Source organism: Urocitellus parryii, chromosome 7, assembly GCF_045843805.1.
Source record: "Urocitellus parryii isolate mUroPar1 chromosome 7, mUroPar1.hap1, whole genome shotgun sequence".
Taxonomy (NCBI): Eukaryota; Metazoa; Chordata; class Mammalia; order Rodentia; family Sciuridae; genus Urocitellus; species Urocitellus parryii.
The window spans coordinates 134,288,253-134,312,633 of record NC_135537.1 but is presented as its reverse complement, the minus strand read 5'-3'; the positions used below and the strand labels follow the sequence as shown (position 1 = coordinate 134,312,633).

General features: G+C 36.7%; 1 protein-coding gene across 1 annotated transcript in view; it reads right to left on the bottom strand.

The window, feature by feature from the left end:
• The window catches only part of Ube2g1 (ubiquitin conjugating enzyme E2 G1), a 98,478-nt gene that overhangs the window by 28,044 nt on the left and 46,053 nt on the right, over positions 1-24,381 (bottom strand). Inside the window, exon 2 of the mRNA XM_026393902.2 lies at positions 687-789. Coding sequence (XP_026249687.1) covers positions 687-789 — 103 coding nt within the window. The remainder of the gene's footprint in view (positions 1-686; positions 790-24,381) is intronic.

Here is a 24,381-nt window from a genome sequence, read left to right as displayed (position 1 = left end):
GGGTCTTACTGAGTTCCTTAACACCTTGCTTTTTGCTGAGGCTGGCTTTGAACTCATGTTTATTAAAATTATTATTTTCCATTTTGGGATCAAGGCGCAATAAGTACAAGAAAAGGAAGAAGAAGACATGTTTTAACAGAAATTTTTCTTCCTTCCTGGTCCTTTTAAAATTAAATCTCTCAATTTCTAAGATGTTAAGTAAAAAACTTTTTTGTATGGGGCTGGGGTTGTGGCTCAGTGGTAGAGTGCTCACCTAGCATGCATGAGGCACTGGGTTCGATCCTCAGTACCACATAAATGTAAAATAAAGATATTGTGTCTACCTAAAATTTAAGAATAAATATTTTTTTAAAAAAACTTTTTTGTATAACCTCACAGTAAGATAGCTATTTTGTAATTTATTTGTTCCAGGTATCAAGAGTATCTGAATTTCTGAAAGTATTATCTATTTTTATGAGCAATGGTCGTAGACCTTGGAGTTTCAAAAAGAACACAAAACCCAAATATAAATAAATAAATAGACCTTTATCCTTTATTTAAAAAAAAAAAACAAAAACAAAAACCAAATTCAAATTCAGTACAAACCTGCTCCCTAAAAAGCAATTTCACTTTGGCCTGCTAAAATAACTTGTAATTTCATTTAATTAAAAGAACAATTTTGAAAATGTCAGTTCCATTATACTTACTAAAGTGTGTCTGGAGGACCAATAATAAGGACTTCCCATCGATAGAGATCATTGTCATCTATTAAACCTGCTGAAAAGCCTTCCACTGGATTTTTGTTGAGTTCTGTGGAAAAAGAAAATTTTGATCAAAACTTTCAAGCACATAATTTTTATCCAATTTATAAACTGTAGGACTTGAGAATGCATGCCTTAAGTTCTAAACCCTCAAATGGATACAACTCGCCAGACAAAATGGTACCTGACAAACAAATGTTCCATTTCCATACTACAAGATAATAGCAACTATTCAGCAGATCAACTTCTATTGCCTTCTTACTTCTCCCCTTCTTACTTCTGTCCAGCCAAACTCTTACCATTCATGGTATTCATATAGCCGTCTTTAAGAGAGACTGGTACAAAAAAGATGTCCAGACCCATTTTCAGCTCAGAGAGAACTAGCCATTAAATCAGAAATGGTAATTCTGATGCTGAGGTCTTTAGGGCACATTTTCAGAAACATTGACAGAATACCAAATAATACTTTTTTCATTGGAATTTTCAGAGTTTAACCAACTCTTATTTCTATTAATATGTGTATATCTATTTGACATGTCCCCTGTAGTCTAGGGACACACATCTCTTAAGTGGTGATCTCCCAAGTGGCCTACCATAACTAGCACCACCATAACTAGAGCAGAGGCTCCATCTTTCCTGCTTGTGTGTGCTGAATGCTCTGCTAGCCACAGCTTCTAGCACACAGGAATAGTTTCAGAATAACAGCTGTTGTCTACAAGAATGGCTGTGGCATGGTGAAGTTTTTACTCTTGTAAGGAGAGTACCCTGGCACAGAGAAAGAATGATAAGGGTGGGGGACAAGAACAGAGACAAGGAATTCAAGGGGTAGGGGAACACAGGCCAACAGAAAATCTTAGCAGGAAGGGATACACAGTCTAAACAATTTTGGGAGACACAGGGCTTAATAATATAGTGACCTACTGAGAGTGGACAAGTCACAATCAGCATCCTTCTTAAAAGCTTTAATGATGTATAAATGACATTTTGTGAACTGCACACATACCCAATTTGGTTAAGTATTGATGTTTGTATACACTTTTTTTAAAAATAATATTTATTTTTTTTAGTTTTTGGCGGACACAACATCTTTCTTTGTGTGTGGTGCTGAGGATTGAACCCGGGCCGCACGCATGCCAGGCAAGCACGCTACCACTTGAGCCACATCCCCAGCCCTGTATACACTTTTAAAGTCATCACCCAATCATGATAGTAAACATATATGTCAATTACAAACAACACTATGAACTGTTTTTTCCTGAAAAAAAAAAAAATGGGGGGGAACCGAGGACAAGGAAAGTAGTTCAGAAAGGACTTGCTGGAAATCTAAGTAAGAGTGTGATTCTCGTGTAACACCTGCCATCATCTTCAAGACATTCCATCTAATCATGGAAGCGAGTGTAACACAATCCGCAGTGCTATAAAAGACTGAACAAAGTGTGCTGGTAACTGAGAAGGAGGTATTAATTCTTTGAGGATTCAGGGATAGTGTTATTTCAACAACTAGGACTTAACACCCAACAGGTCAATGAAACATGGAGAGAGTAAAAAGTAAAAGTTTATATTTAAACACGAAGAGCTTCTTTTCTCAAAATTTTATAAGTCTATTATTTTTGACTGGTAGGCATAGTAGACTTTTATAAACAGCTAAAACTACAAGAAATGCATTTTTACTTTTAAATAGATATTCTAAGTTTTTATTAAAAGATACTAAAAATGCAAAGACATTAAGATAGGATTTGTGGCTGTTTATGCAAGCATACCTTTACTGAGTGCCAACTATACTGCAGACATAGGAGAAAAGAAAAGAAAGTCCCATTTTTACTGTCGACTGAAGGATACAGTGAAATGCTCAGACAAATGTAATATGGGCAGTCACTTTCTATATGAGTTCTCTCATTTCTAACCACTTTCCAGACAAACATTATTATATAATTAGCCCTCTATATTTGCAGGCTCCATATCCACAGATTCAACCAACCACAGATTTAAAACAAATTTTTAAAGGACGGGGAATGGTATTGGGAACATTTCTGGGTGGTAGAGCATTTGCCTCCTATGCATCAGACCCTGGGTTGGATCCCCACAAAAGAATTGCATCTGTGCTGAACATAAACTTTTTTCTTGTTATTATTCCCTAAACAATATAGTATAACAACAATTTACATAGCATTTATATCATATTAGGTCTTATAAGTAATATAGAAATGTTTAAAAGTACATATGAGGTTATCGGCAAATGGTATGCTATTTTACACAAGGGATTTGAATATTTAGATTTTGGTATCTGAGGGAATGAAGTCCTGGAATCAATCCTCCATAGATACTGAGGGACAACTGTATTACTCAGATCTTCTTCTCCAATCATGATTTTATAACTTATCCAGAAATCACCTAGTTTGTTGCAGTTTCCAACAGAAGTCCAGTGAAGTTTTATAAAAGTAGGTAGGTAGCAAGCTCTGAAATTAACACATGAGGTCAAAATTACCCTTGAAAATGTCCTTACACTTTCCATAAAGCATATCATTGTTTATATTACTTTTGTCAATACACCCTAATTTTTGAAACTCATACTCTTTCATGACATGATGTCTACAGGCATGATTGTGTCCACTGCACATTTCAATTAAGTGGTGAAGTAAGGCTCAAAAATGTCCCAACATCTCACTTTTATCATGGCTTTTGCCCCCAACATGGATCCTCCTAGGCCTGGTTCCATGACAAATTATTTGACAGGTTTAAATGCACCTATAGTGGTGGGCCATTATCATATCTTCATGAATGATTCCTTCAAGGTCTAGTTCAAGAAGGTCTTTCCTAAATAACTTACAAATAATCTTTTAACATTTTGCTAAATTCCTATTCATTATACTTTATTACCTGGCACTAGACTATTATTAGTTTCTGATTCCCAGAGAAGTAAATAGACAATGGCAATATGTCGTAAATGCTCTAACAACAGTACAGAAATAGGGGGCAGTCCAACAAAGAAAGGCATATAACATAATCACTGAGAGTCACAAAAAGCTTCTCAAAAGAAAAATGAGACAAAGGATTGGATACAAGGTATAGGTAGAGAAGCATATGCAAAATTTGAAATATGGAGCTGAATCTACTACTGAAGTAGGGCACACAAATGGAACTAGACAGAATGGCAGGAACTGGATAGCAAAGGGCCCTCAAGGATATGTAAATGTGGACTTTATCCAGAGGGTAGTGAAGTTATTTTGTCTTTTTTCCCTTCCTCCTATTCTCCTCCCCGCCAGCTTTATTTTTTTGGGGGGGTGGTAGTTTTGTTTGTTCATTTGTTTAAGAGACAGGGATCTCACTATGTTGGCCTGATTATAGTCTTGAACTCTCCTGTGCTCAAGTGAGTCTCCTGTCTCAGCCTCCTTGGCACTAAGACTGCATTCATGACCACACTTCAAACATGCCCCCCACTCCACTGTTTTGTTTTTCTCAACAATGGGGTGACCTCATGAGATTTACATTTCAAAAACCAATCTTGTGTGTGTAGAAATTACAGAAATAGCGTCATGAGGAAGTCTAAGAAAATTAAAAGGTAGCTATTAACATTAATCCTGGAAAGTGTATCTTAAGTATAGGGCAGGAGAAAAAATGAATGATAACAGGAATATTTAGAAAATAAGATTAATTAACCAAACTTGGTGAGGTGGGGGATAAAGTGTTAAATGTCAAAATGACATACAATTGCGGATGTGGTGGTGCATGCCTGTAATCCCAGCAGCACAGGAGGCTGAGGAGCCCTGGTTTGCTCACTGGGGTCTTCCCTCTGGCTGGGCTCTTTGGGGTTCAAGGTGCATAGGGACATAGTGTGGAAACACAGTCTCTTCACAAACCCTGTGGAAGGGAGAACAGAGGTGTACTCAAATTTTCTTCTCAGGTAATGGGCATAGAATGATGAAGTGATTGGCAAAGACAGGATCTGAACCCAGTTGTTTAGATTTCATATTGAGTTTTCTTCTCCATGATCCCCTCTGCTCCATAAGGTGAGGCGTGATAATAAAAGCACCAATAGTACCAGGCGTGGTGGCACACACCTGTAATCCCAGCGGCTTAGGAGGCTGAGACAGGAGGATCGAAGTTCAAAGCAAGCCTCAGCCTCAGTGAGGCAATAAGCAACTCAATGAGACACTGTCTCTAAATAAAATACAAAATAGGGCTAGGATGTGAATTGGAAGTTGAGCATCCCTGAGTTCAATCCCTGGTGCCCCTATGCAAACCAAAAACAGACATACAAGCCCTCAAAAAGTTAAACATAGAGTTGCTATTATGACCCAGCAATTCCACTCTTAGGTATATTCCCAAGGGAAATGAAAGCATCTGCCCTCATAGAAAATTATACATACATGTTTATAGCAGCATTATTCACTATGGCCCGAAGGCAGAAGAAACAACTCAAATAGCTTCTTCAATGAATTAATAGACAAACTGTGGAATAAACATATAATGGGTTATTATTCAGCCATAAAAAGAAATACAGTCCTGGGGCTGGGGTTGTGGCTCAGTGGTAAAGCGTTCACCCAGCACATGCAAGGCCCTGGGTTCAATCCTCAGCACCACATAAAAATAAATAAAATAAAGAGTATTGTGTCCAACTACAACTAAACAACAATTTAAAAAAAAAAAGAAAAGAAATGCAGTACTAACACATGGTACGATTTAGATGAACCTTAAAAACATGAGGGTAAACCAAAGTGCCATGCCTGTAATCCCAGCTATCCAGGAGTCTGAGACAAGAGAATCACAAGTTTGAGCCAGCCTAGGCAATTTAGTGAGACCCTATCCCACACTAAATAAAATACAGAGGGCTTGGGATGGGGTAGTTCAGTGACAGAGACCTGGGTTCAAACCTTGGGAGTGAAGAGGGGGAAAAAAACCTCAGGCTACAGCTGTGGATGTAAACTGAGGCAAAGTGAATGCCTACCCTATAGAAGATCCTGGGTTTAATCCTCAGCACCACAAAAAAATAAATAAATAAAAACAAAAACAAACATCAGACTAAGGGAAAGAAACCAGTTACATAAAGTCACATATTATATGACCTCTTCTATATGATAAATCCAGGACAGGCAAATTCAAAAGACACCAAGAGCAGAATAGAGGTTACCAATGGATAGGAAGTGGGAGAAATGGAGAGAGAGTTACTTACTGAGCTTGTAGGAGTGGCTTATGGGTTGATGAAAAGGTGCTGGGGTTACACTCAAAACCACTAAGTGATGTGCTTGAACAGTTAAATGTATGTCGGTTTCGCCTCACTCTTAAAATGACACACAGATTCACTAAAATGAGAAATACAGGAGGAGGTACTAGTTTGAGGGGTAAGGGGAAGAACGGATGATGGGTCTAGTTTTAAATATTTAAGGAACATAAATACACTGCTTTTAAAAAGAAATGTGGAGCTTGGGGATGTAGTTCGGGAGTAGAGCCCTTGCCTGGCATGCATGAGGCCCTGGGTTCAAACCCCAATACTACTAAAAAAAAAAAAAAAAAAGACATTAATGTTTGGAGGGAAGAAGAGAGGGAGGGAAAGAAATGTGTTATCAAAATATTCTGATAACTTAAATCATTAGATTAATGATGACATAACCCCAGGAAGGATGGAATGGAATGACCTCTAGAAAACACCATATTCTGAAGATAAAAAGAGAAGTAAGAAACCAAAGAATTTGTATCAAAGAAGCTAAAGAAGATGAATGGCAAGGCACAATAGCCAACAATGAGAAAAGGAACAAGAGGTCTAAATCCAGTCTACTGGATTCAGCAAAAAGAAAGTCAAGGCTGCAAGTGCAGTACAGCAAGAAAGTCTAAATACAAATGACTGTACTAGAGAATATATGCAACAAAACAGATAAATGTCTAACATGCCTAATACAAATTGTGGAGACACAATTAAGAGTTGGAAAGGGGACTGGGGTTGTGGCTCAGCGGTAGAGCACTAGCCTAGCACATTTGAGGCCCTTGGTTCCATCCTCAGCACCACATAAAAATAAATAAATAAAACAAAGGTATTGTGTCCATCTACAACTAAAAAAATAAATATTAAAAAAAAAGAGAAAGAGAGTTGCAAATGGCCTGAAAGATCTCATTTTCCACAGTCAAGAATTTTTTTTTTTTTTAAAGTTCCAAAGGAGGGGCTGGAACCCCCTCCTAAGAGTTTTTTTTTTTTTTTTAAGTTCCAAAGTTGTGGCTCAGTGGCAGAGCACTTAACTAGCACATGTGAGGCCCAGGGTTTGATCCTCAGCACCACATAAAAATAAATAAAAAATAAAGGTATTTGTCCAACTACAACTAAAAATAAATATTAAAAAAATAAAAATAAAGTTCTAAAGGAGGCAAAACTAATCACTAGTATTAGAAACTAGGACATAGTTCTTTTTTCTGTTTTGGAAGAAATAAGAATAGTATCTGGCAGGAAATGTGAGTAGAATTCTGGGGTGCTAGTAATGACATGCTATACAAGATATTTATGTAGTTTTCTGTGTGTTATACTACAATTTTTGAAACTCAGTAAATCCTAGAATGTCACATGATTGTTAAATGGAAGCTATATGTGCATGCTATGAATCTGGAAATCACTGTTGGTCAGACTGTTTTACAACCCATGAGTAAAGAGAAACTAAGGACAAATAAATGTCCTTGAGAGGGAATATCTGAATAAGTGTATGTAATAGGAAATAATGCATAAGAACAATTGCTAAAATACAGTCATTATCCAGAATAAGACTAAGACTAAAAAGAGACTTGTAGCAATAAACCTTCTTTTACCTTTTTCTAATAAAGAAAAAAAAAGAATAGGAGGGGCTTATGAAAAGTGAAACCCTACAATACTAAATCTGAATTTTAAGAACCAATATGAATTCATACCATAGCTTTAAAATTTTATTTCTGCTCTTGAAAAGGTTTAGAAAAATGGCTTGCCTACTACTGAGTATCCCTACTACTCAGAAGATGGTCTCCAAATATGAAATTACTACTAACAGGGACATGAGCTCTTTAGAGAAGTGACTGATTCCCAAGTCTAGGGTAAGAAATGTGTCAGGCTCATATCATACACACCTGACAAAAGGTAAGCTATTAAATAATAATATATGATTTTGTTAAAAGGACTCAGGAGCTAAACTTCAAGCCTCTTCAAAGGCTCCCACTGTCAAATATGACAATTTGAATATCAATCAACTTAATAATCACAAAGAACTGAAACATAAATATGTTTAAATCCAGGTGTTCATACCTGTGCTATCAAAAAACAAAAAACTAACTTATCATCATTACATTATTCCAGTAAGCTATTTTGTTGTTTTCTTTTGTTCATTTGTTGTGTTTGTCTGGCATTCTTAAGGACCAAACCCAAGGCCTCTCGCATACTAGGCAAACACTCTTATACCACTAAACTACATCCCCAATCTAATCATTTTATTATTTTGAAAAGCAATAAAAAGGAAGCAAAAGAACCAAGATTTAGTATTTCTTTTCTATATAAATTATATTGCCTAGTAACTATTATTTCATTAAATAAGGTTTCTATTAGAAATACTCCAGTTAAAAAATGAAAACCAATGATACATTGCCATTTTGTCACTTCAATCTAGACATTTTAAAAAGACAGGGTAGGGGGTCTCTTGATAAACCAACAAGTATCACTCAGGAAATAACTCCACCTCATAAATCTAAACTTGTTTAAGCAACCTAGATAAAACTGCCAATTTACAAAAAAGAAAAAAACACATAAACAGTTAAAGGATATCCTTGGAACACATTTAGCAACTCTAACCTATGGGAAATTCTAAAGGACAAGGAATCTTTAGCAAATATACTGCTGCAGGGGGGGGACTACGTCCAATTGGGGGTGGTGGGTAATCAGGGATTGAACTCAGGGCCCTCAACCACTGAGCCACATTCATAGCCCTATTTTGTATTTTATTTAGAGACAGGGTCTTGCTGAGTTGCTTAGCACCTCTGGGTTGCTGAGGCTGGCTTTGAACTAGTGATCCTCCTGTCTCAGATTCCTGAGCTGCTGGGATTACATGCATGGGCCAACGTGTCCAGCCCATATGTTTTTTAAAATGTAACATACATGACATAAATGAAGACTGTACAATAATATTAAGAAATTATGGTTAACTTGAAGTATGAAAAACATACTTATTTTTCAAAACATACAATATTGTATTGTTTTTTTTCTTCCTATTTCTTGAGAAATATTTATGAACATGCTTGGGATATGTTTTACAATCATTAGTGAGAGAGGCAGAGATACATGAAACAAGACTGATGGCAACTAATACCTGTTGAGGCTAATGAGTACATGAAGGCTCATTATATCAATCAGTCTACTTCAGAATTGTGACACATTTAAGATTTTTTTTCATACCTTAATATAGTATACAATATTGTTTAAGTATTGTATCAATAATTATGTCAAGGGCTGGGATCGTGGCTCGGTGGTAGAGTGCTTGCCTAGCATGAGTGAGACACTGGGTTCAATTCTCAGCACTGCATATAAATAAAGCTAAAGTACATTGACAATTTTAAAAATTTAAATAATAATGTCAAAATAAACCTCCCTGGAGCTTCAGGAAAACGAGGTCTCAGAATAACACATAAAGATCCAACTATGCCACTTTATACTGTATTTCACTAACTGAAATAAATTACTCTGCCAACACCAAGCACTCATTAAGTCTAACTACTACAAAGCCAACTACAAACTGAGATTTTAGCTTAGCTCTGATTTCCCTTCGTGTCTGTGTAGTGTGGTATACTGCTCAGGGGAATGTATTCCCATCAAGTTTATTTATGTACCACACAGCTGGCTGCATAGTCCATTTCTGTAGAGTGCCTGACTTTATAGTAGCTTCTCTTTTATTTTTCATTTCAGTGCTCGAAATAGAACCCAAGGACTCCTGCATTCTCTATCAACTTTTGAGAAGGCAGAACCTTTTATTCAACACCACCTAATTACTTCTACATATTGAGATGGTTTGTCAAAATACTCTTGACCTTGTTGGCACAGGAATAAACTGCCATATAACCTTAAACTACAAAAACTGCCACATACCTAGTCACCAAAATTAACTGAGAAAACTTCCTCCAAATTTTGTCAGCAAACAATTATAAAGGTTTATATTATTTCCAATACAGGTTTTAAGATTAATCAATCTGGGGCTGGGGAAATAGCTCAGTTGGTTGTGTGCTTGCCTTACATGCACAAGGCCCAGGGTTCCATCCCCAGCACCAACACTCCACCCCACCACAACCCCTCCCCCCAAAAAAAGTCCATCAATCTAATCTTTACAGATTTCTAGTCAATTTTAAAAGTCTACATAAATTAGAATTTTTATTTCTCTACACCAAGTGATGGGCTAGAGTTAGCTAATCTCCTAATCAAAAACACTTTCAACCCACATGAATTTCTTTTACTGCATTTCAAAAACAAATAATACAGATCAGAGATCTTTATCTTGTAAAGATTTTTGTCAATATGCTTTCAAAAGGATTTGCTAAGCAAAATGCAGAATCACATTCCTAGAATAACACTTAGACATTCCGATACCTGCCATATTTCACCCTGTTTATATCCTCCTGCAATGTATTACCTCAAATACCTTAATATTAAGGGTTAGGGGCTGGGGTTGTGGCTCAGTTGTATGTAAAGTACTTGTCTATCATGTGTGAGGCACTGGGTTCGATTCTCAGCACTGCATATAAATAAATGAAAATAAATAAAATAAAGGTCCACTGACATCTAAAACAATTAAAATATAGATATAAGGGTTCATTAATATTAAGTCCTAAGTGTATTACTATTTGTGCTTATATACAGTAGCATAATTAACACATCGCTGTCAACATCTGCTGCAGCAGGAATTCCTCAGGGCAGAAATTATAACCTATGAACTGGGGATATATACTCAGGTGGTATAGTACTTGCTTTACATGCACAAGGCTCTGGGTTCAATCCCCAGCACCACGAAAAAAACAAACAAAAGAAATTATAACCTAACAATGTATTCTATAGTTTTATATAAACAACCTTGATCCCACCTATTTTATAGAAATAAACAGATTAAATGTTTGGGGACCTCTGAATTTCACTTCACAATAGAAAATGTGGACCAAGATACGTGGCACCACACGTGATATTGTGTCGGACGAAACTAGGTTTGAATTCCAACTTTCCCACTAGCCTCGTCAACTTAAACAAGTTCTTTCTTTTTCTTTTTTTAAGCCTCATTTTTCCTCACCCATAGCAATGTTACAAAACAGATGGGATACTGTATGTGCAAAATAGGGCCATCTTAGGGTATACTGAATGTTAGTTGTCCATTTTCTGCTTTTAAAACTGCTCAGTAAGCCAGGCGCAGAATCCCAGAGGCTTGGAAGGCTGAGGTAGGAGAATCATGAGTTCAAAACCAGCCTCAGTTGTTTATCGAGGCCCTCAGCAACTCAGTGAGACCCTGTCTCTAATAAAATACAAAATAGGGCTAGGGAATGTGGCTCAGTGGTGGAATGCCCCTGAATTAAATCCCAGGTACCAATGAGAACAAGCTCATGGCTTAGTATACCTCTTTGAATAATACTACCCACCTTCAAACATTAACTCCAACTACTTTGTTTCTAGTGGGAATTGCTACAAGGCCCCCACATCTCTGAACCATAGCGATGAGGGAATGAGTTCTTCTAGAGGACTTTCCAAACTGGAATTAAAGAAAGAGAGTACTGGCCTTGGGGAACAGTACTATTAAAGCCTGGGAACTTCCATGAGCCACAGCTGAAATCTCAGGGAGAGAAAGGTGATTTGAGAAAATGAAGCCAAAATGGGAAATAAGCAAAAGGAAACAACAAGGAAGGGAGGCTGGAACAGGATTCTGGTGTTTTTCCACACCTGGTACCACTTCTGCCCTCCCATAAACTTGGTTTACAGTCAAAATTTTCTTTTTTGCTAAGCTTTAGTTCAATTCCCTTCGGATCCTTCAGAGTCATATTTTTAAAGTTTACATCCTAGCTGGTCTCTAGCCAGTTTCCCCTCCAATGCTGTTTAACAGCAGTTCTCAACTTTCCTCTTTCAACCATATCACCCAGGGATTCTCAGCCAAGGATGCAGGGATATGACCAGCCTCAGGGTGAGGGAATGGGGGCAAGAACTATTGATCACTCTACTTCATCCATATTTTCTAAAATATTGCTCAAATTAAACTAAGGTTTCTAAGTATAAATTTTTCAAAAGGCTCTTATCTCCTTAGCAACTCTTGTGTGCGATAAAACTAGGAAAGTTGGGGCTGGGGTTGTGGCTCAGCGGTGGAGCACTCACCTGTATGTGCAAGGCTCTGCATTCGATCCTCAGCACCACATAAAAATAAATAAAATAAAGATATTGTGTCCAACGAAAAAATTAATATTAAAAAAACTAGGTAAATTACTCTATATACCTACTCCATGATTTCAGCAATCTCCAAGTGAAATTTATATCTCTTACCATCCCTTCTTATAGACAATTGCATGAAAAAATTCACATTCAAAATTCTCCTAGCATAATAATTAAGTTACTGAGTCTCCATGTCAATTCACTTCAAGTTCACTTCAATCACCTAATATTGTGTGTGTGTGTGTGTGTGTGTGTGTGTGTGTGTGTGTGTGTGTGTATCTCCATGAAAACTTCAAAAAAAAAATGATTTCAACGGAATTACAGAAACATGGGCAAGGGAATGTAGCTCAGTGGTAGAGCACCTGCCTAGTATTCCTGAGGCACTAGGTTCAACCCACAATATGACAAACACACAAAGTAAAATAAATATATGCTTACATTTAAAAACAATACAGGAATATAATGTCTTTTTTAAAGAAAACCTACAACAGGAAACCCTAAAGACAAAACTGTATATATTTATTCCCTCATCATAGACCTCAATGTATCAGTGCATTTTATCCATATAGTCTCAAAACTATTTAAAGGTTTTGTATTTTACGTTTTTTCCCCTCTTAACTTTTCCCCCAGTACTGGGGATTATTCAGAGGTTCTCTACCACAAAGCTGCATCCCCAGTAGCACCCCCCACCCAGGTTTTATTTGTTTGTCATTGTTGCTGTTGTTTTTAATTCTGAAGTTCCAGCTGGCCTCAAACTTGTGATCCTCCTGCCTCAGCCTCCCAAATCACTGGGATTATAGGCAGGTGGTGTTTAGGATTCTTGTAAGGAATAATCTCAAGAAGGTAAATGTCTATCTAAAGTTCAATTTTTTTATATTGCCTCAGTTTTTTTAGTTCAATGCAACCAAATTAATTTTTAAAATTTTAAATGGCATGCATATTATAATCTCACATTTCTACACTTGATCTTAGCCCCTGTTTTTTGTTTTTTTCTTTTTCATTATTATTAGTAGTAGTAGCAGTAGATGGACAGAATGCCTTTATTTTATTTGTTTATTTTTATGTGGTGCTGAGGATTGAACCCAGTGCCTCTCGCATGCTAGGCAAGTGCTCTACCACTGAGCCCCAGCCCCAGCCCATAACTTCATGTTTTTACCTGCAAATACATATGCATTAAAAAGATACCTGCAAAGTTGTTGGCCAAATGTAGGTGATAGTTATTTATTACTATGTGGTAGGATATTTTTCAGCTTCCTGTTTGATTTTTTTTAATTATATAAAAAACTATTTATCCTAAAATAACATATGAAAACAAAAATGTAAGGAGTTAACACAATTTTATTGCCCTCCAAGATAGCCACTACTAACAATCTGCTATGTCTTCTATGGTTATACTACCATATCATATTTTTTAAATGGACTCATGCTATTTTATATCTATGGCCACTCATGGTGGTTTGAACATTTGACCTTTTTTTCAACTATAAGTAATATTTCCATAGAATGTCTCTATTCATTGAACATCTGTTCAAACATACCTAGCATATAAACTCTTATAAATTGAATTGAGTCAAAAGAACACACCTATCAACTCATTAAAAGTTTAATTTATATTCCCAGAAACAATGTAGATACCTACTTCCCTACAGCCTTATCAATGCTCTTTTCCCACTGCCCATTTATATTCCTTTCATGAACTTTACTTTTTTATATTTATTTATATTTTTGCCCATTTTCACATTGATAGTTTTTTCTTCTTGAATGAGCTTCTCAAGCATTGATTATTTATACAGTACCATTTCTGCTTTCAAACATCCCTGACTTGTTTTGTCTTTTATACTTCTCAATTTTTGTTAAACAAAGTTCAAGCCATTTAATTTTTTTTAAAAAGCCTATCTTCATGGCATTTTGGTTTGTTATGCTTAGATAAAAAAGCCCCACTCCTCCCTCAACTCCAGACTAAAATATTCTTTTTTTTTTTTTTGAGGAGAGAGAGAGAGAGAGAGAGAGAGAGAGAGAGAGAGAGAGAGAGAGAGAGAGAGAGAGATTTTTTTTTTTAATATTTATTGTTTAGTTTTCGGCGGACACAACATCTTTGTTTGTATGTGGTGCTGAGGATCGAATGCCAGGCTGCCAGGCGAGCGAGATACCGCTTGAGCCACCCCAGCCCCCTAAAATATTCTTGAATGCATTCTTGTAGTGATCTCCTCTTTTAATTCAATGACTGGCTAGGTGTTTGGCCAGAGCCAGGCCTACCTACTAAGGTCTGTCTGAGGAACACATTCATAGAGACAGTGCTCACCCAGTACCAGACACACGGTAAACATTCAATAAATACCAAAATCCTTTTATAATTTATTTAAACATAAAGATCTAAATGTAGCTCCTTTCCACCTATCCCAAATATGATTAACCAGTTGTGCTAGGGCATTAGCCATTGCTAAATCTTAGACAGGTCATCTAACTAAACTCACTGCATGTCTGCACTACAGCAGTGAATTTTGGCTTGCTTTCAGACCTGACCTGTTTACCAATAATAACATTTCTTTATAAAGTACAGAAATTACCTTAAAATCTATCAAAAAACTAAAATAACCCAAATTGCTAGTCTTATTTTTTCATTTGTTATACATAAATATCTAAACTGAATATAGAGCACCTAGAAAGGATACCAAACAAAACTATTAAAACTCCCAGGTTGGGGAGTAGCTCAGTGACAGAGGGCTTCACCAGCATCCACAGCACAATAAATAAATATTCTTTTAAAAATAACCTCCCTAGGGCTGGGGTTGTGGCTCAGTGGTAGAGCACTTGCTTCACATGCGTGAGGACCTGGGTTCAATCAATCCTCAGCACCACATTAAAAAAATAGATAAATAAAAATAAAGATTTTTTTTAAAGTAACCTCCCTAAATTTCTCCAAATTTTTTATAATACTAGTTGGTGGATAAGAAAGCTTATTAGTAGGTAAATAGAAAAAAAGAAGAATTTACTGGTGATGAGTCTTTTTAAAAATATTTATAAAATAAAAATAGATTTTTGGGGGCTGGGGATGTGGCTCAAGCGGTAGCGCACTCGCCTGGCATGCGTGCGGCCCGGGTTCGATCCTCAGCACCACATACCAACAAAGATGTTGTGTCCGCCGAACACTAAGAAATAAAATGTTAAAAATTCTCTCTCTCTCTCTCTCTCTCTCTCTCTCTCTCTCTCTCTCTCTCTCTCCTCTCTCACTCTCTCTTAAAAAAAAAAAGAATTTAAAAAAATAGATTTTTGGGAGGTGGGGGTTAGCAGGTATTGAATCCAGGGGTACTTAACCACTGAACCACATTCCCCAGCCCTTTCTATTTTTTTATTTTGAGACAGGGTCTCACCAAGTTGCTGAGGCTGTCTTTGAACTAGTGATCCTCCTGCCTCAGTCTCCCAAGCCACTGGGATCACAGGCATGTCCCATGGCGCCCAGCGTGTCTTGTTTTTGTCGAGTTTCCCTGAAACACCTAGAATGCTACCCAAAACATATAAACAGAAGTGGTGATACAAATCCTTTTATTATGTCTGACTTTTAAAAGGAATATCTCTAACTTGCTTACCAACCATATGTAAACTTACACAATAAATATAAATTTAAAAATTATTTACCCACATGTAATTACTGTTGGGTTCCAATGACTATTATTTATCTTATTAAAACAGTTTCAGTCTTTCCATAGGTTCTAAGTTAGGTTTTTGTTTGTTTTGTACTATTTTTATTGTCCAGAGGGAATCCAAATTCTTAAAAATGATATATATTTCTTACTGATCCACAACCAAGGAGCTGTTTGTTTTTTAATACATAAGTTGTATTACTACAGCTAGTTATAATTTCCTTAGCATTCCCAAACAGGATCCCATTGTTCATTTACTTTCTTCTGGTTTCAACTTGCTAAAATTTTACTCAGGATATTGGTATGTATACCAGGTTTCATCCAGAGCATTTCTACCCTCTGTGTTGAATTCTGACTTCAGGAATGTAACAGATTCAAAAGGAAAGAGAAAGCTTTACAATTTTTACAACTGAATAATTAAAACAAAATAGGTAAGTACCCAAAAAAAGCAGATGATAATCTAATATGCTGGGCAGAAGTATGCTCTTTGGGAATTTTCAGAATTTACCATTTGGGGAGAGGGAAGTAACTCAAAATCTAAATTATATCATACATCAAAATTACTTGTGGTGGGGCTTGGGAAAAGAAAGGCTCAGTGGTAGAGCACCTGCTTAGCATCTGTGATAACTTGTGGGGGGGGGGTTTACTTCTAGGTTTGTTTATTGATTACAATACTAGGGGGCTGGGGATGTGGCTCAAGCGGTAGCACGCTCGCCTGGCATGCGTGCGGCCCGGGTTCGATCCTCAGCACCACATACCAACAAAGATGTTGTGTCCGCCGAGAACTAAAAAATAAATATTAAAAATTCTCTCTCTCTCTCTCCTCTCTCACTCTCTCTTTAAAAAAAAAAAAAAAAAAAAAGATTACAATACTAGGGATTGAACCTAGGGGCATGTTACCACTGAGCTACATCACCAGTCCTTTTTATTTTGATAGGACTCATATTAAATTGCCAAGGCTGGCTAAGCATGACATGCAAACTCAAAACTCATATATATCAGAATGACAGTTTCCTTGGACACAGTCATACACACCTGTGATACCAGAAACTCGGGAGCATGAGGCAGGAGATTGAGAGTTCAAACCCAGCCACAGCATATTAGGCAGACACTTAGCAACTCAGGAAGACCCTGTCTCTAAATAAAATATAAAAGGTTGGGGATGTGGCTCAAATGGTAGCACACTCGCCTGGCATGCGTGAGGCACTGGGTTTGATCCTTAACACCACATAAAAATATTGTGTCCACCTAAAACAATTTAAAAAAAAAAGAAAGGAAAAAAAAATATATATATATAAAGGCTGTGAAAGTGGCTCAGGAGTTAAGTACCCCTAGGGTCAATCCTTGGTACCAAAAAAAATATAGGAAACAAGTACTTCTAACATGACTGAGCTAATCTATTTTTAGTTCAAGTGGATTCACTTAAAAAAAATACAAAAACAGTCAATGCATAAAGTAAACGTAAGACTTTCTACCTCACAAAATGCATGCTTCAGCAGTGTCAATTCCTCATTCATCTACTACTTGCTCTGAGTAGGCCCAATCCGTCTCTAGACTTCGGAGAGAAAAGAACCTAAAGCAGGCCATGCCAGTTATAATCCAAGATTTCTTCCAGAGGGCAAGAACAGGTATGACTGTCAAATCCTTCCCTGAAATTGACATTAATATTACCGTTCTCTAATTCAAACCATTATTTATTTGCATGTGTTTCTTTTTTCTCCTTAAAATCACATTAGCAAAAAGAGACTTGGTACATGATCAGAAATAATGTGTGTGCAATATAACCTTTCCTGAAAGGCATGTTATACATTATAGTGATCATCTTTTCCACCATGGCTTCAGAGAAAATGAATGTCCTGTGAAAACACAGGTGAACCTAATAAGACACCCGAAAAGGAAATACAAAGAAGCAATAAAATTTATTAAGATAAGGCAACCTAGCCGGGCGTGGTAGTGCACACCTGTAATCCCAGTGGCTTGAGAGGCTGAGACAGGAGAATGTTGAGTTCAAAGCCAGCCTCAGCAAAAGTAAGGCTCTAGCAACTCAGTAAGACCCTGTCTCTCAAAAAAAAACATAAAAATAGGGCTGGGGATGTGGCTCAGTGGTCAAGTGCCCCTGAGTTCGATCCCTGATACATACATACATACATACATACATACATACGATAAGGAACTAGAATATCAAAGCTTGACTATCGAGAAAATCCCCCTTGACCACACCTAAGATTGTTCATTCCTATGCAAGAGAAATAAAAACCAAGATCATGACAACTTGAGCATGGTGTTTTTCTGAAAACTATGGATACCCTCTTTGTCCAACAATCAGCATGGATGCCACTTGCACTGTGAGTATAGCAATCGGTATCTTCTTTGAGATGAAGGTGGAAATGGAAGAAGAGGATTAAGTGGAAACACTGAGTTGCAAAGCAAACTCAGAATTGAGAGGTTTATAACTGCAAGAATGCTTAAATTAAATATCATTGGAAATACATTTTCTGTTGATTTCAAGGCTGCAACAAATTTTCCCAGTGAACCACAGAAAACTATATTAGTAAAGATGGAAATATTGGAAAGCAAATTTATAATTTCAACAAGAATGGATTTCTTTTTCCTTTAAGGAACACCATCTTAAGGATAAGCCATAATTAAGACAGAATATCAGGCTATTGCTGCTTTTAACTACAGGAGATTAACTAAAAGCCTCTCATGGTGTATTGGGTGTAAACCCCACCATACCACAATACTTAAGACTAAGTGTTGAAGAATGCACTGATATGAGACTCAAACAGAACTGTCTGGGTACAAACAAGAAGGTTTTTTGTCTTTTGGGTACCAGGGATTGAACCCAGGGGTGCTTAACCACTGGCCACATCCCCAGTCCTTTTTGTATTTCATTTAAAGACATGGTCTCACCGAGTTCCTTAGCCTCCCTATGTTGCTGAAGCTGGCTCTGAACTCAAGATCCTCCTACCTCAGCCTCCTGAGCTCTTGGATTACAGGCCACTGCACCTAGCAAGGTTTTTCATTTTTAGGAGCTAAGTTAGCATCCAAAGAATATACAATGAAAGCAAACAAGGCTCATTTTGATAAGAAAAATGTCTTGGAACATCCTTTTGGTACTACTGAATTTATAGTCTTTTTTGTTTCCTGATAAATACAGTAGTTTTGCAAAGTATGTTGCAAACTATGTCAAAACCTTAAAATATTTACTGTCTATTATTGATACAATTTCTGATGCAGGATCTGAAGAAGACAGGCATTATAAGTGCTATAATACTAAAATGAAACTTGAATTCATCCAAACAAAAAAAATGAAGGAACTGCCTAAGAATTTGGTTTCTCAATTTGTTGCTGACTTTGAAAATTTTGAAGAAATTGATAATGGGAGAAAATCTTAGATGTTACTAAGGACTCTGTATTGAGTAAACAGTGAAAAGACTGAAAAGCCCATCACATAATAAAGAACTTCATACCAAGAATCTTGTTCAATTTGAAGATAATTGTTAGTGGGAGGAAGAAGAAAGGAATCACAAATACTTAGTGCCAAATCTTTAAGAGAAGCTTTAGATCACGGTTACAAAATAATTTGTTGCAACTAAGGCCATCATGACATGCAAAGGAAGACAAAATTCAAAAATTCAAGGTAAGCACAACTCATGTTATGGTGGGTTGTATGGGAATACAACAGCCAGATGCAGTGGCACAAGCCTATAATCCCAGCAGATTAGGAGGCTGACAGGAGGATACCAAATTCAAGGAAAGCCTCCCCAACTTAGAGGCCCTAAACAACTTAGTGAAATCCTATCTCAAAATAAAAAATAAAAAGGGCTGGGGATGTGGCTCAGGGGTTAAGTGCCTCTGTATTCAATCCCTACTACTCACACCCCACCCCACCCCAACCCCCAAATGGGGGGGTAAATACAATAAAAGGAATTCTGAGGAGCTGTAGGTTTTTAATTCTGTTGCTCTGTAAGGTTGCTCATAACAATTCCTTTCTGGAACCTTAAGAAAAGAAAATGATTATCCAATAGGACAAATTGAACTGACACAGGATGAACCACTTCATTCCATCAAATAATTCTCATTTACTTCACAGCCACAGTGACTTAGGTAAATCTACAATTCATTACCATTATTTTATTTGTTGATATTGTTTGCATCTGCTATGTGTCTTTTAAATATTGTTCTATTGTTTTACATTATAGCACATATCCATTATAGTACAGAATGCAAATATAATTCCTATCTGATAATATAGTATTAACAGATCCCACTGATGAGCATGGTGGCACACACCTGTAATCCCAGTGACTTGGGAGGCTGAGGCAGGAGGATCACAAGTACAAAGCCAGCCTCTACAATTTGGGAAGATCCTGTCTCTAATAAAATATTAAAAAGGGCTGGGGAGGTCTTGGATTGTGGCTCAGCAGTAGAGTGCTTGCCTAGCATGTGTGAGGCACTAAGTTCGATTCTCAGCACCACATACAAACAAATAAATTTTTTAAAAAGTTCATCAACAACTAATAAAAATACTTTTAAAAGGGAGTGGGTACGGCTGGGGATATGGCTTGGTGGTTAAGTACCCTTGGGTTCAATCCCTGGTACCAAAAACCAGAAAATGTGCTCACTGGTAAATTTAATAATGTTAAATAATTAAATAACTCGTTTAATTTTTTTTAATAGTGGGAGAAATGCTTGGTAAATTGTTACATAGATTTTTGGGGGAGGGGGGTGCCAGGGATTTAACTCAGGGGCACTCAACCACTGAGCCACATCCCCAGCCCTATTTTTATATTTAGAGACAAGGTCTCACTGAGTTGCTTAGCTCCTTGCCATTGATGAGGCTGTCTTTGAACTAGTGATCCTCCTGCCTCAGCCTCTCAAGCCACTGGGATTACAGTGCACCACCACACACTAGCCTAGGTGTGTTTTTTTAAAAGCCTGTCCTAGGGCTGAGGTTATAGCTCAGTTGGTAGAGTGCTTGCCTTGTATGCACAAGGCCCTGGGGTTCAATCCCCAGCACCACCAAAAAAAAAAAGCCTGACATATTTTTACAATCAGAAAATAAAGTTATTTCAGGGCTGGGGATACAGCTCAGTGGTAGAGACTTGCCTAGAATTCAAAGACCTTGTTCTCATTCTTACTACAAAAAGAAAAGAAAAGGCTATTCCATGCCAAAAGGGGCACTGAGTTTATTATATTCAACCCACACATTCCTTCCCTTACCAAGGCTCCCCTTTCCTGAACCAATCATCCAGATTCAAGGTTAGTCATCATCAACCATTCCTTTTTTTTAAAATATTTTTTAGTTGTCAATGGACATTTATTTATTTATGTGGTACTGAGAATTGAACCCATTGCCTAATACATGCTAGTCAAGCGTTCTACCACTGAGCCACAACCCCAGTCCTCAACCATTCCTTTTATCTGTCCATTCAGTGTAAATATCCATCTTGTCACTTGCCCAACATCCTTCCCTTCCTTTCAAAACATCACTATAGGTTTTATCTTAAAATAAAACTATTCCCACTGTCTTCTACTCATATTAAAGGTGGTCTTCTGCATTTACTGTAAGGACGTTTTTTGAGGATATTGTGAGGGAGGGCATTCAGGAAGAGTAATTCTGATTTTAGTAATATTTAGGCTTTCTCAGAGAATGTAGTTTATTTTGTATCTTATCCACACCATGAATTGTGTAATCAATTAAATCTGCCTCTGCAGTCTGGCTGTGAGAAAGCTTAGAAGAGCCTATTTACACCAGCAATAGGTCCACAGAATTACTTGGCATGTATTTTTTATAATCCTAACAAATACTTTGACTCTACTCATTTTTTTTTTGCCTTTTGTTCTCATTTCTAATTGCTGTCAATTTGTTTGAATTTACTTATTCAAAAATTATTTATTGATAGTATGTGTCAGGTTTGGGAATACAGCAATAAAGAAGATACACAAACAAATACATATTAACTGGTGATTACTTCCTAATTAAAAAATGTACACAGGGTAAGGGAAAAGATAATGACATGGGTGCATGATAGTAGTTTACAAAATCTTTAAAGTGGGAGCACATAGGGATATTGACATATTCCAAGAATTCCTAATAAGCTACTATAAACCACTTTCAGAATAAGATGGGAAAAACAACAGCTCAACAACTCACCAAACAACAACAACAAAAAACTTAAGCAACACTTTTGGCAAAGCATACCCTCTATTCAAAAATCTTTCTAGATGATGATAGTTGTACAATGTGATGTTTAATGTGCCACTGAACTGCACACTTACAAAGTACTCATAATTATGTAAATTTATCATAAAATTATGTAATTTTATCATAATTTTTAAAAGCCTTTCAGATTCTGTCAAATTCCTCAGACAGACCCTTCTCCAAAAATTTTTTTATTCTAATGTGTTATATGACAGCAGAATGCATTACAATTCATATTACACATATAGAACACAATTTTTCATATATCTGGTTGTATACACTTCCAAAATCTTAATTACACTTCAATCTTTATCCTCTCCTCTGAATTACTGACACCCTGAAAACATTCTAAGCTTATGAATCCCTTCATTCCTTCCTTACTTAGGTTTTAGAGACTCTCATCTTTCACTCCTGGTTTTCTCCTTCCTCCCTGAACATCTTTTCAGTGTTTAAAGGTTCATTTTCCTTGTCTTCTATTTGTTCAACAATCTTCCTCCAGGCACTTACACTCAAAGACTTCAAAAATTCTACCTTCTATATAGGATAACTTCCAATTTTATCTTTCAAAAGCCCTAAAACTCATTTCCCAGTAGTGTCTTACCAGAAACTCAACCTAAATCATCCTCCCACTTAAACCTGTTATTCAATTTCACTCTTTTTTTAAGTTTTTTTTTTTTAATTTTTTTTTATTTTTAGTTGTAAGATGGACACACTACCTTTATTTTATTTGTTTATTTTCATGTGGTGCTGGGGATCGAACTTAGTGCCTCATGCATGCTAGGCAAGTGCTCTGCCACTGAGCCACAACTCCAGCCCCTCAATTTCACTCTTTTTCAATTATTTCCCTTCAGTCACCCAAACTTGAATCTGGCAATCATTACCTACTGATCGCTTCCTTATACCCTATATCCACACCTATTGATGCCTGTTCTCCAAGTGTCTTCCCTAACAATCCATCCTACAAATGGCCACTAGAATAACCTTTACTAGTCATAGTTTCAGTAATTAACACAGTATTCAAAGTCCTCTATGAGCTGCCTTCAAAATATAACATCCTTTTCATCTTATCTCTTTTTGTATACATTTCCCCATTTCTGAACATACACACAATAGTACTCGGGAGCTCAGAAGCAGAATGCTACTAGGTTTAATCACTAGTATCAAAAAAGAAAAAGGAAAAGACTCATCAGGGAAAGGCAAATCAAAACCACAATGAGATATCATTTCACACCCATTAAGATCATTATTATTAAACATACACACACAGAAGTTAACAAGCATTGACGAAATGTAGAGAAACTGAAAGCCTTATATACTAATGATGGGAATATAAAATGCTGCAACAATTGTGGAAGGCAGTCCAGTATATCCTCAAAAACAATTAAACACAGAATTAATTACCTACCATATGATCGTGCAATTCCAATCAGGTTATATATCCAAAATAATTAAAAGCAGGGGCTCAAACAGATATTTGTACAACTATGTTCACAACAACATTAGTAACAGCAGCCAAAATGTAGAAACAACACAAGCACCATTAACAAATGAATGGATAAACTAAATATAATATATACATACAATGGAATACTATTCCAGGTTTTAAAAGGGATGAAATATGATACATTCTACAACATGGATGAAGTTAGGTAACAGAAAGACACAAAAGGACAAATATTATATGTTTCTACTTACACAAAGTACCCAACAGTAATCAAATTCATAAAGATAGGAAATAGAATGGGAGTTGCCAGGGACTAAGGATAGAGGAAGATGGAGAGTTATTATTTTATGGGTACAGAGTTTCATGAGGATCATGAAAAAGTTCTGGAAAAATAGTGGTGACAGCTGTACAAAAATGTGGATGAACTTAATGCCACTGAACCATACATTTAAAATAGTAAATTTTATTTTATATGTATTTCATTGTATCTTACTACAACCAAAAAGAATGAATACAACATGAAAATTAGATAAATGTGGAGCACACTAGATGGAAGCCAAGTGTCTTTCTACCCCCTTGAACAACTGATCCCACCCTTAAGCCTTTGATGTGGCCCACACCCAAAGATGACACCATACTACAAATCATAAAATTTCTCAATACTGTATTCAGCAAGCATACCAGCCAAACACACATACACAATGAGACATTTGCCCTCCTTGCCTTAGTATGACCTAGAAAGCCCTTCTCTTTCTTCTGTAGGAACCCTTTCTCCTTTGCTTTCTGTGGAGCTTCTCCCTAGATGAAAGGCCCATTTTCGTCTGTGTACAGTGCTAGTACACTAACACTGTCAATCCGCATGTTACACACACAAAGTAACTCCAAATGGATCACAAAAACAAAATTCTTAGTTTAGGAAATGATATGAAATTCCACCAAAGTTGCAAGCCATCATTTCACAA